Below are 11,103 nucleotides of genomic sequence, written 5' to 3' on the forward strand. Positions count from 1 at the left end.
CTGTTAATGGTTTTGGAGGGAAATGTGAACTTCCGGATCTTTCTACGCTTCTCCTGATGGTACTTAGATAACTTCCTGAACGACGTCGTATTCCTTAATACCGGTTTTCTGTTAAGGTCGGTCCCACCACTTTAAGGGGAGAAATTAAGAGATAGAAGAAAACTTTGAGGGTTAATTTATGAATTTTTAATAATAACTGAATCACCTAAATACTAGTTAGTTAAGCCGTTTTTCTCTCACCTAAGATCCGTTCTCATTCCCGCTTTTCCCGAGTTTCAGTTCATCTCAAGAGCTTTTGAATTTTACTCATCGCAGTCTTAATAATTTTATATTTAATTCAGTCATTGAAGAAGAAGAAGAAGGACGATGATGGATTGATTGATTCTTCTTCATCAGTTCCTTAATAAGTATAGATCATGGCGATAGCAATATTGTCGTCTATTAACCAAATCCTCTCACAAACAACGCCGCTATTCGGCCTCAAATTGTGGATAGTAATCTCCATCTCCATTTGCATCTTCCTTATTTTCGTTACCATCATAACATTCCTGTGTGCTAAACGAAATTCAACCTCAACCTCCTGCAAGACCAGAAAAATTAAAAGGAAGAACCCTGCCATGCCCTCCTTTGGGCGTTCTAACTCCTCTTTCCAGGACAGGAGGCAGCTTCTAATGTCTCGAAGCGGATACCCTGATATTGAGATGGGTATCATTGGGAGTAACAATATGGATCATGCAAATGAAATCAGGCTCTCTTCGGCTATGAATATGTCTGTCCCTAGTTGGAATCGAGCAGGAAATGGTGTGTTTTCGTTAAGAGAGATGGAAGTTGCAACAAATTGGTTTTCTGATCAGAACATGATGAGTGGTCATGATCATTATGGGTTTGTTTACAGGGGAGTTCTGTGTGATGGTACTAGAGTTGCTGTGAAGAAATTGCAATACAGCAGGTAAAAATGTGATCTTTCGCCTAGTTTTTTTTGTTTTGTTTTGGAAGTTTATGCTTATATGTTGATGATATATGAACGTAACAGTGGGATGGCAGAAGATTTCATGGTGAAAGCAGAAGAAATCGGAGATATTCAACATAAGAATGTGGTGGAGCTTTATGGGTATTGTACTGAATCAGCTTTGAGGTAACAATCTTCTTCTTCTTCTTGTACATATTTGAAGCAATTTCCCATTTTTCTGTGTTCATTTGGTGGGTTTGGTTGATGATCAGATTGCTTGTGTATGAATATGTGGACAATGGAAACGTACATTGGTGGCTACATGAATGTGCAAGATTAACCAGCCCCTTAACTTGGGATATTAGGTTAAAAATCATGCTTGGAACTGCAAAAGGGTAACATTAACATTAAGATCTCAGTCTTTAAATGATTTGACTCATCAAAACTGTAAAATCTATTTTTGTTGTTGCTCAGGCTGGCCTATCTTCATACTGAGCCTAATCATCTTCTCCACCAAAACATAGAATCAAGCAATGTTTTGCTCGATCGTCAATGGAATCCTAGGATATTTAATGTTGGGATACACAAACTCACCGGTCCTGGTTTTAAACCTTATTTACAATCTCTTGGGTCAGTTTGATTTCTCAACAATTCCCACTTACAGATTATTGGTTTTCAAAATACTAATTCACAAACTAGATTTCTGCAGCTACACAGCCCCAGAATATTCTTACACGCGTGTTTTTAATGAGAAGACCGATGTTTATAGCTTTGGAATGCTCATGATTGAAATCATTTCTGGGAAGTATCCCAATGACTTCAGCTGGGAAATTGAACCAGAGGTTGCTTTGAGTTTGACAGTGTTCCTTCTATTTATAAGAATCCTGACAAATTATTGTGTGTATTGCTAAACAAATGTTGTGACAATGAAAAATTGTAGGGGAAATTGATCGATTGGTTCAAGTCGATGGTAGAGAGGCAGGAATTTGATCACCTCCTAGATCCTAAAATTCGTAAAGTGCCTCCTTTGATGGAGCTAAAGAAGACCATTCTTATTGCTCTTAGATGTGCAGATGCTGATGTCGAAAAAAGGCCAACTATGGAAGATGTATTTCGCATGTTCCAGCCTCGTGGTAGATTGATTATTAATGTAAGAACTTATTTATTTTTGTAATCTAAAATTACGCCAGGATCTTAATGCTCACTACTTTACTTATTTTCTTGCAGGATTATCAAATGCTTTTTGGGACTAAGGATGAAACGGATACAGCTTGTGAATCATAGGTCAGTTTTGCCTCTCTTTTCATTACAACTAGAATAAAATAGAAATTTGCATTCATTTCCTTTGTGTATACAAAGTGAGTTTCTGAAGCCTTAATCTTAAGTCTTAACTTTAACCGAACACATCTTCAACTGAACACCTTCGATGCTTAATGCCTCGTTTGGGAAAGGACATATTATCGGTCCCTTGCTAGCCAGAGGACGACACGGTTTAGGATTCACATTTCTCGTTACTCCTTCCACGTTGGAACAATTCCATTGAACTTTCTTATACTTATTTGCCAAAACGATATTAACATCAGAAATACATATTCCACTTAAAGTGTCACCCTTTAGTCCATGGAAATCAGCTACCATTGAAACATTATCCGCCAGGACGTCTGCAAAACTTATACCTCTTATAGAAGGAAACTTCTTTGGCTTTGGGTCATTATTAAAACCCGAATTTCCTGTCATCAAAAAAACATAATTCGTTTTGTGCAAACTCATTCTCCTGACAAATATGTCCTTCACATAGCCACCAAAACCAGTTTGGATCCTGACAGCTGATTTAGTATCGAAGGCGATAATATCCTCTGCCCTGACATCATGAACCAAACCAGATATCTCACTCCCCAGGCCTATAACAGAGCTGGTGGGAGAAATGCAGGTGAGCTTCCTTATAATTATGTGCTCTGATGGCAGCCAACCGCTTTTTACTGAAACACAGTCACCACCGGAAACTATGTAGTTGTCTTGTATGAGAACATCTGTGCATGAATCTGACCACAAAAAAAAAAAGAATTTCATTCCTTGATGAGATTGAAAACTGTGAGATTAGTTTAACCTGATTGAATCCCATCTGTGTTGGGAGCATCAGTCGGCGCAATGATAGTCAGGCTTTGAATGATCACATTGCTGCATACATGTATATAATTATTAGATTAATCTGATGATAATTGTTGTGTTCATGTTTCAGTGAAAAGAGACCTGCTGTAAAGGGGATGGAGATTCAAGGAGGGGGAATTGAGGAAGGTGAGATTTGAAATGAGAAGATGATTTGTGTGGATCATCTCAATAAGGTTATAAGGAGGCCTGCTGCTGCTGCTGCTGTTTTTGTTTCTGAACTTGTCCCACCACATTTCCCCTTGACCGTCGATTTTTCCATTACCACCTATAATATACAATAAGTTATTATTATTTGATTGATTTAAGTTGGGAGTAATTAATTAATTAATTAGTTTTATTTATTTACCTGTAATAACTACATCAGTGAGGTTTGATCCAAAAATTAGACTGCTGCTAAATCTTTTCTTAGAAAGAAGCCATTCGGACTCATCCTATATTTAATTAATTAATTAATTAAAATGAATGAATTGCGTATTATTTATCTATGAAATGAAAACAAATTAGAATAACCTGCCTGAGATCCAAGAATAACAGCTTGCTTGTGAATATAGAGAGTGAAATGGCTAATCAAGCTGAAGGGTCCGGTGACCCATTTTCCGGGCGGGATGACTAGCTGAGCTCCGCCATCCGCCGCCAAGAGACTGAGGTTAGCAATGGCAGCTTTGAAGACTTGGGTGTTTGACGTTTTGCCATCGCCTATGCCTCCAAAATCCTTTAATGTGGCGGTGTGTTTGCGACAGTCGACCAGCCCTTGAAACTCGACTAATTCTGAATGGAACAAGTGCCTGTGTCTCTTGCATTCAACCACTCCAATTGAAGCCAACAACAAAAACAAGAAAATTGCAATCTGCAAACAAAAACAACCAATTATAAGAAAACCCATTTTAGGAATCCTTAAAGGGCAGACAGGCAGGCATCTAATTTTAGTGAAATGAAAAGGCTGATCTTTACTAGATGTTTTGATTTCATTCTTCAATGTTTAATCTGTTCCGATAAGTATCTGGATAAGGTAGAGGAGGAGGATGGAGGGGCAGAGGTGGTAGTGTAGAGAGAGAGTGAAAAAAAGATTATATATATATATATATATTAATGACAAGGAATACTCATGAAGAAATCATACTGGAATTGAAGCTTTGAGGGGGGTTGTAAGAAAAATTAATGGCGACTTGCAATCCTCCAAAGAAAGAAATGGACGGTGGTGATCCACTGCTGCTGGTCTCGTGTTCTACGTGGGACCCATGCATGTAGTATTTTCCTTGTGATTAACGAACGACCAACCAACCATTCAATTTCATTGCATGGCAACAAAGAGTGTTGCAGGCATTTCAAATAAAAATCCAACTATCTCCTTCACATTAATTATTGATTATGTTGTTATGTGCATTCAAAGAAAAAACAGACCTAATATGAAACACAAATTAAGGATCTTATTAGACTTGGGAAGTTGTTTGTTACATTTTGTTTTCTCAAATTAAGGATCTTAGACAACAAGTTATAATCACCAGCCATGAATTCTGCCTCTACATGTTTCTTTGAAGTGTGGCTTTGGCAACTGGTGGCAGTGAAGAAGATGATGACAATAGTCATGATTGTGCTTTAATAAATGAAATTACAACTAGCTAGCTAGATTGTGTCTATTTGAATACAATCTTGTAAACAATCTCATTACAAGTATATGAAAACAACCAATAATAGTATAATACATATGTATTTTGACTTGAAACCAGCAAGGGTTTTGTTGAAGCATTCGGTTCAGAGGATAACCCAATTAATTGAAGAAACAGATTTAACAGACTAACCAATATTCACTCGACTTAACTTTTAAATCTAGGTATTTTGGAATTATAACAACAAAAAATAGGCCAAAAGTAATAAACAGATAGATAGATAACAAAATAAATGAATTAATTTCAATCAACATCCACACACAGAATAAAATACAACTAACTAACTAAGCTTATTGCTCATTCATTCATTCATTCATTCATAAAGATCACTCACATAAACTCCAAATATTTTCCACCACCATTTTTAAGACTTAAAACCTTTCCCACACCAACCATACATAGGTTTCCTGATCTCCCCCCATTAATTCATAGAGCTTCAAATACAATCCCCTTAGAGCTTCCGCATTGGGAGACGGGGGATGGTGATCTAGTTAGTTCATATTTGGAATTTCGGAATAATCCACAACCAACTTTTCCTTCCTTCCCCTTCACCTTCCGAAGAAGGAGAAAAAGCCGCGTCTTTTTGGTTCTTCTTCAACCATGACTGCTTGCATACTGTCCTGCTCAACCAATCTCCATGCTGCCTGCTCAAATGCAAGCCCAGCCATTGCAGGTGGCTTGTTCAGCACAAGTGGATAACCTCTGTTTGTGCTTCGGATTACTTCTGTATCTTCTGGAATCATACCCAACAAAGGCAATCCCAACATCTCTTGAATATCAAGAGCAGACATCATGTCTTCTCCTTTTATCATATCCGTCCGAACCCTATTCACAATCATCTTTATATCTTTTATTCCATCGCATTCTAGCAAACCAGTCACTCTATCAGCATCACGTAAGCTAGTTATGTCTGGCGTCGTCACCAATACTGCCTCATTCGCCGGAGTTATGGCCGTGATAAATCCAGCGTCAATCCCCGCCGGACAATCAATCAGAATGAAATCCGGACACCCTTCCTGCCTATCTTTAAGAGCATCCACCACCCAAATTAACGCTTTCCCACCAAACCCTAGTGGAAGTTTAGACCTGGGTTTCGATATGCAAAGCAATTCGAAATTCGACCATCGCTTGTCTCGAACCAGGGCCTGGTCAAGCCGGCAATCTCCATTCAAGACTTCAACTACGGTGTAATTAACGCGGTTCTCAAGGCCGAGGAGGAGGTCGAGATTCCGCAGACCGACATCGGCATCGATCGCGACCACGGAGAAGCCGAAACGGGCGAGGGAGAGACCAATGTTGGCGGTTGTTGTTGTCTTCCCTACTCCTCCCTTGCCGGAGGTGATGACGACAACTCGAGGTGTCTCCCCAGCTAGCTCAGGCTTGCGATTGTACTGCAGAAGAGACCGTACCACTTTGGTCGAAATTAAGGGCCTCCCGGCGCCGAAACGGTGGTTAGGTCTTGAGATCTTGTAATTGAAGGGAAAGGGTTTAGGATTTGACAGTGGTTGTAAAGATATCATTTTGCTGCTGCTGCTATCTTCGGATAGAGAGAGAGAGATTAGGGTTGAATCATGGATGAAGATTTCCGTCACTGTAGAAACCATACCGTAAAGACGGTGGATTTTATTTTAATAAAATATTTTTCTAAATATTCAATTTATGTTTATTAAATATTATTTTCCATTAAAAATATAAACTTGTAATTTGTTCACGTGTCATATTATGATCCCTTGGATGATATATAGGCCTGAGCCATTGGATCATAGTATCTAGATTTACGCTCTAGATCGAAGCTATGATCGTATACCACGTGTCCCATGGAATAAGAGAAGACTTATTTACCCTTCCTTCTCCTACTCGTCCTCCTTAACTGGCTGTCTGATCAGTTTTATCTTCTTCACATTTCTTTTGCTCTTCTCTCTCTCTCTCTCTCTCTATATATCTTTCTGCGTGTGCGTGTGTTCAGATCCAGACATAAGGAGGAGGAGGCTCTTTTGTTCTTATTCTCCACCCCTCTGATCTATACGAGGTTTGTTTGTTTGTTTGGATTATTTCTCGCGATTTGCTCCCATTTAAATATATGTTGTTATTCGATTAGTACTACAGATTGCAGCCTACTCTCTTTTCATTTTTCAGTTCCTGATCAATTTGTTTCGATAATTGTTAGATCAGTTGAACCTGTCTTCGGTTCAACTGCGATGATGATCGATCCCATGTTTAAATCGATGGATGTACTGGAGATTTGGATCTAAAATTTCTTAATATGATTGTTAAACCAAAATTCGTGTTAATTAGTCTTGCATCGATCATAACGATGTTTAATTCTTGGTCAATTTGCTTGCTTGCTTGATTGATTGATTAATTGATGATTGATCGACTAGTTCTCGCATATTATCTGATGACCCAACATTCTATCAAAAGCAATTATCTCGTTAATTGGATGGGTGAACCCAGTCGTGGTTTGTTTGTTTGTTTGTTTGTCAGATTTATGTGATTTGCTTTATATAAACAGGTTTTGAATTTCATTCAACCTGAATATTCATGTACCCTATGGTGGTGAAGGAATCAACGTTATTACTTGGGTTGGTTGGTGTGTGGTTTCTGACTTCTGTCTGATATTTTAAATCTCTCTGAATATCATTGTAGGAGGGTTGCCCATGCGAGTAATTGGATATTGAACCGTGATTGTAATCAGTTTCTCTCATTGGCGGGTATTGGTTGTGGGAAAATAGGAACAATGGCGTATAGGGGAGCATTTTCTGGTGCACATCATTCATCTCTTCTGCTATATCCTGGTGTTTCTGTTTGGGAATGTGTTGTGCGTAAAATGAGGTATTCCTGCAGACCTGAGTGGGTGTAGACACTTGCCTGAGATATCTTCATTTAGAATCTAGTATTAGTCATTAGTATATAGATACTGAGAGAAAGACGACAAATAAAGAAAGCAAAAGCGATATACGTTTTATTGGATTCAACAAACAATAGGATCTTGTAGCCATCCTTTAGGTTATATAAGATGGAGTGTGTTACAAAATTTCAACCTAGTGTTAGAAAAGGGAAGAAAAAGCAGGTGAAGGATGAGTTGGACCGGCTGAAACAGGCAGAGAAGAAAAAGAGGAGACTGGAGAAAGCTCTGGCTACATCAGCAGCAATACGAACTGAGCTAGAAAAGAAGAAGGAGAAGAAGAAAGAAGAACAGAAGAGACTTGATGAAGAGGGTGCTGCAATTGCAGAAGCGGTTGCATTGCATGTTCTGATAGGAGAAGACTCCGATAATGATGATGATGATTCCAATGTTGATGTCTTTTTGGGTGGTGGGAGGATGGGAGGAAGGGCAATTCTTCCTTTTCATAGATGGGGACCGAATTCGCAAGGGTTGGGACTGAACAATGATTGGTCGGTTCTGCATCATCCTCAGCCTATTATGGAGAATCATCTGTATCCAGCATATGTTGATGGGAGGAGGAGAAGAGGTTTGGAAGGAGCACAAATATCTGCTGGACTCATTGCTTCACAGGCGGTTGCTTCACTCCATCTTACGGAAGATGTTCATGTCGACAGTTATTTCTTGAACAGAGTGTTTCATGGTTAAGATGAACCAGTTCTCTACATTTGTCATTCTCTTTGCTCATTGTTTTGTGGCAAATCCTCGTTACTGTTAAACGATGTGTACATAGAGATTGTTTACATGTTTCCTTCTTGGCATTGTTTATTTTGGGAAAAAGTTGCTACTTTTGGTTGTCAAATGTAAACAAACTCTTTGTGTTCCTATTGCAGAATGTTCTAACCATTTTCAGAATGTTCCTTAATGCTGTTGAGAATTAGAAGTTAACTATATGCTCTTACTATCACAAATGGAACACAAAGAAATAGGTAACAGATGCATTTCAGGACTTAAAAGAAATTCTTGTACATAACAAAGTAGTTTTCGTAGTTGACAAAAACATGGTTGTTCTAAACAATGACCATCACACAAATAAACGAAATGACGCAGTATGGACACATGACAGAGAGTACAAGAGATGTAATTATTATGAGTTTGAATTCGGCAGATGGTGAATTGACACTTGTGGGTCTCTCTCTCGTAGAAGAACTTCCTCTTGTTGTCCAAGCTCCGAGCTATTATCTGTGGGTTTAGCAGGAGAGGAAACAAGGTTCTTGAACCAGGTACCTTGAAATCTAGGGCTTCCCCTATTTGAATTGCTCGGTGAATCTGATGCAGTTGTTGGTGTGTTTGGAGCAGCAACGTTAACAAGGAACCGATAAGCATATTTGCTAGCTGAGACAATCTCCGTTTTAGCCTGCCTGAACTGAAAAGGCAACAAAAAAATAACCATATGCAGCCAGCAAGCAAACAAACTATTAATATTATCTATCTATCTTACTCTATATGCAGTGGTTTCTGCAATTTCTACAGCAGTATCTCCAGCATTCGCAAATCGGTTCACCCAACCTGTTTCAAAACCATTTAATATAACCAACCCATATCATATCATATCAACTAAGACAAATTTCATCAATGGATAAATATTTACTCAACAAACAACCTAATCTCCTTCAAGCATGAAAGTCATTCATTCCATCATATATCCAAAATCATCATTTAAGTCCATCAATTCTCCACAAGCAAATCATCATTGAAAACCTTATATATATTTATCAAAATAAAACTGATTTATAGCTCTAGTGGAGAAGATCATCTCTAGAGCACAAGTTCTTATGTAAAATCTTCTGAAATGGCAAAACTATATGAACAACAAATCGAGAAAAAGCGAATTAGGTTATCATGGGAAAACACTGGTGGTCAGTAACAGGTATCAGAAAAATGAAATCAAGCTTTAGATGATCTGAACAAATGACATGACTACATGCTGTCAAGATAAGAGACGGAAATGAACTGCATGAACAGTTTTGGGGGAAATCTAATTTAAACACCTAGAATGGGATAAAGGGATACGTTATGAATGTTAATGAATGAGCAAAGGGAGTACCAGGAAGTTTGGGCACATCAAGGCGTTCACAGAGCTCGTCGCAAAAGTGGTTACAGTTCTTTGATAACAAGTCATATGAGCATCCAGGCCACTCCCTACAGAGTTCTCTCAAGATCTGGTTAACCCTCTTTGTGTCGAAGTTTGTCTTCCCAAGAACAATAGACTCTCTATACGAATACATGGTATTGTTTCGAGACGGGCAATTAAACACTCCACTGCCTTCTTCACAGTACCCAAATGACCATTCATCATCTCCATAAACCTGCCATATACATTATTATATCTTCTTAGCTGTAAGAAAACAGAATTTCGGTTTTTCAATGTAAAGTGAGAACTGATTGATGGGGAAAAAGTTGCATAGTCCCCACCTCTCAGTAGAGATCAAGAACCTCCTTATATTGCTGCCTTAGGAACACGAATTATGAGATCGAAACAGCCGATAACGATTAAACCGATATAGTAAAAACCCTAGATCTCACATTTCCAATCCATGAATTGTAATTTCGTAATTTACACAGAGAGAGAGAAAGAAATAGACCTGAACGGCGCTGTGAAAGATGCCACCAAGACCGATGCCATCTTTGAAGAACTTGTTGATCTGAACAATGGTGTTATTTGTCTTATCGGACTCGCTATTTGTAACATCGTATATGTGAAGAATCACCTCCATAATCTCTCTATCTCTATCTCTGCTCCTCTCGAGTCTGAAGTCAGATCACAGAGTGCTCCATCGCATCCTTCTCTCTTTATCCTCTTATCACTACTAAAAGTTCCCTCCTTTTTCGCTCTCCCAATCACTATCTGCTTTTCTCTGATACAAATTATTTCACGTTCGTTTTCATTAACAAGTTTTATTTAGCCGACAGCTTCATCTCTCTCACTTCAATTTCAATCTTCCCTTTTTTTAGGTTTTCCTTTCAATTATTATTAGCTTTTCAATAATTATTTTCTTCAATATTATTATTATTATTATTACACTTCATTGATTACAAGACAACCAACAAAATAAACAAACTATTAGAAATCTTCTATCAAAATAGTATTTGTTACATACATTGTTCAACTAAACCAACATATGATACAAGAAAAAAAAATACAACATATGACATGTAACAAATTCAAGGATATGGCCCCTGCATGTTAGTGGGAAATGAACAATCAAATGTAAAATGCATTATAAGAAAGCAAAAACATACATTTTTTAGTTCAAACATGATTAAGGAAACATACCTTTGATACCAAAAGTGATTCTTTCAACCTAAACCAAGAAGAAAGTGACAATAGATTCTTTCAGAAGCTATTGTGAAACATTAGGATGAAAAAACAT

At 38.1% G+C, this 11,103-nt stretch overlaps 6 protein-coding genes across 6 annotated transcripts; 3 read left to right on the forward strand and 3 right to left on the reverse strand.

Annotated features, from left to right (window-relative positions):
• The first annotated feature begins 617 nt into the window (after window positions 1–617).
• Window positions 618–1,348, forward strand: LOC124929593 (probable serine/threonine-protein kinase At1g01540). Its single transcript, XM_047469998.1, has 3 exons — window positions 618–949; window positions 1,034–1,135; window positions 1,222–1,348. Exons 1-3 carry the CDS (start codon window positions 618–620, stop codon window positions 1,346–1,348), a joined length of 561 nt encoding a protein of 186 aa, XP_047325954.1.
• Window positions 1,349–1,418: 70 nt separating this feature from the next.
• LOC124931810 (probable receptor-like serine/threonine-protein kinase At4g34500) lies at window positions 1,419–2,123 on the forward strand. Its single transcript, XM_047472370.1, has 3 exons — window positions 1,419–1,579; window positions 1,659–1,791; window positions 1,890–2,123. Exons 2-3 carry the CDS (start codon window positions 1,726–1,728, stop codon window positions 2,121–2,123), a joined length of 300 nt encoding a protein of 99 aa, XP_047328326.1. The 5' UTR covers window positions 1,419–1,579; window positions 1,659–1,725.
• A 55-nt stretch (window positions 2,124–2,178) lies between these two features.
• LOC124931809 (probable polygalacturonase) lies at window positions 2,179–4,230 on the reverse strand. The gene is made up of 6 exons (XM_047472369.1): window positions 4,070–4,230; window positions 3,633–3,965; window positions 3,465–3,549; window positions 3,200–3,383; window positions 3,057–3,127; window positions 2,179–2,991 (listed from the first exon to the last, which is right to left on the reverse strand). The coding sequence occupies exons 1-6, from the start codon at window positions 4,085–4,087 to the stop codon at window positions 2,330–2,332; spliced, it is 1,353 nt and encodes a 450-aa protein (XP_047328325.1). The 5' UTR covers window positions 4,088–4,230; the 3' UTR covers window positions 2,179–2,329.
• Window positions 4,231–5,004: 774 nt separating this feature from the next.
• Window positions 5,005–6,389, reverse strand: LOC124929594 (septum site-determining protein minD homolog, chloroplastic). Its single transcript, XM_047469999.1, has one exon. The coding sequence runs from the start codon at window positions 6,387–6,389 to the stop codon at window positions 5,334–5,336; it is 1,056 nt and encodes a 351-aa protein (XP_047325955.1). The 3' UTR covers window positions 5,005–5,333.
• Window positions 6,390–6,661: 272 nt separating this feature from the next.
• Window positions 6,662–8,573, forward strand: LOC124929419. The gene is made up of 2 exons (XM_047469775.1): window positions 6,662–6,814; window positions 7,432–8,573. Exon 2 carries the CDS (start codon window positions 7,802–7,804, stop codon window positions 8,375–8,377), a length of 576 nt encoding a protein of 191 aa, XP_047325731.1. The 5' UTR covers window positions 6,662–6,814; window positions 7,432–7,801; the 3' UTR covers window positions 8,378–8,573.
• Window positions 8,574–8,652: 79 nt separating this feature from the next.
• LOC124929418 (deSI-like protein At4g17486) lies at window positions 8,653–10,623 on the reverse strand. The gene is made up of 4 exons (XM_047469774.1): window positions 10,315–10,623; window positions 9,777–10,038; window positions 9,171–9,238; window positions 8,653–9,095 (listed from the first exon to the last, which is right to left on the reverse strand). The coding sequence occupies exons 1-4, from the start codon at window positions 10,444–10,446 to the stop codon at window positions 8,817–8,819; spliced, it is 741 nt and encodes a 246-aa protein (XP_047325730.1). The 5' UTR covers window positions 10,447–10,623; the 3' UTR covers window positions 8,653–8,816.
• Window positions 10,624–11,103: the final 480 nt, after the last annotated feature.

This window comes from Impatiens glandulifera, chromosome 3 (assembly GCF_907164915.1).
Source record: "Impatiens glandulifera chromosome 3, dImpGla2.1, whole genome shotgun sequence".
Lineage (NCBI taxonomy): Eukaryota > Viridiplantae > Streptophyta > Magnoliopsida > Ericales > Balsaminaceae > Impatiens > Impatiens glandulifera.

Coding starts and splice junctions, on each gene's coding strand:
- LOC124929593 (XM_047469998.1), top strand. CDS start 618: ATGCCCTCCTTTGGGCGTTCTAACTCCTCTTTCCAGGACAGGAGGCAG. Junction 950..1,033: donor AAGAAATTGCAATACAGCAG/GTAAAAATGTGA, acceptor TGAACGTAACAG/TGGGATGGCAGAAGATTTCA. Junction 1,136..1,221: donor TGTACTGAATCAGCTTTGAG/GTAACAATCTTC, acceptor GTTGATGATCAG/ATTGCTTGTGTATGAATATG.
- LOC124931810 (XM_047472370.1), top strand. CDS start 1,726: ATGCTCATGATTGAAATCATTTCTGGGAAGTATCCCAATGACTTCAGC. Junction 1,792..1,889: donor GCTGGGAAATTGAACCAGAG/GTTGCTTTGAGT, acceptor GAAAAATTGTAG/GGGAAATTGATCGATTGGTT.
- LOC124931809 (XM_047472369.1), bottom strand. Junction 3,550..3,632: donor CTGTTATTCTTGGATCTCAG/GCAGGTTATTCT, acceptor AATTAAATATAG/GATGAGTCCGAATGGCTTCT. Junction 3,384..3,464: donor CACTGATGTAGTTATTACAG/GTAAATAAATAA, acceptor TGTATATTATAG/GTGGTAATGGAAAAATCGAC.
- LOC124929594 (XM_047469999.1), bottom strand. CDS start 6,389: ATGGTTTCTACAGTGACGGAAATCTTCATCCATGATTCAACCCTAATC.
- LOC124929419 (XM_047469775.1), top strand. CDS start 7,802: ATGGAGTGTGTTACAAAATTTCAACCTAGTGTTAGAAAAGGGAAGAAA.
- LOC124929418 (XM_047469774.1), bottom strand. CDS start 10,446: ATGGAGGTGATTCTTCACATATACGATGTTACAAATAGCGAGTCCGAT. Junction 9,239..9,776: donor TGATGTGCCCAAACTTCCTG/GTACTCCCTTTG, acceptor GTTTTGAAACAG/GTTGGGTGAACCGATTTGCG. Junction 9,096..9,170: donor CAGAAACCACTGCATATAGA/GTAAGATAGATA, acceptor TTGCCTTTTCAG/TTCAGGCAGGCTAAAACGGA.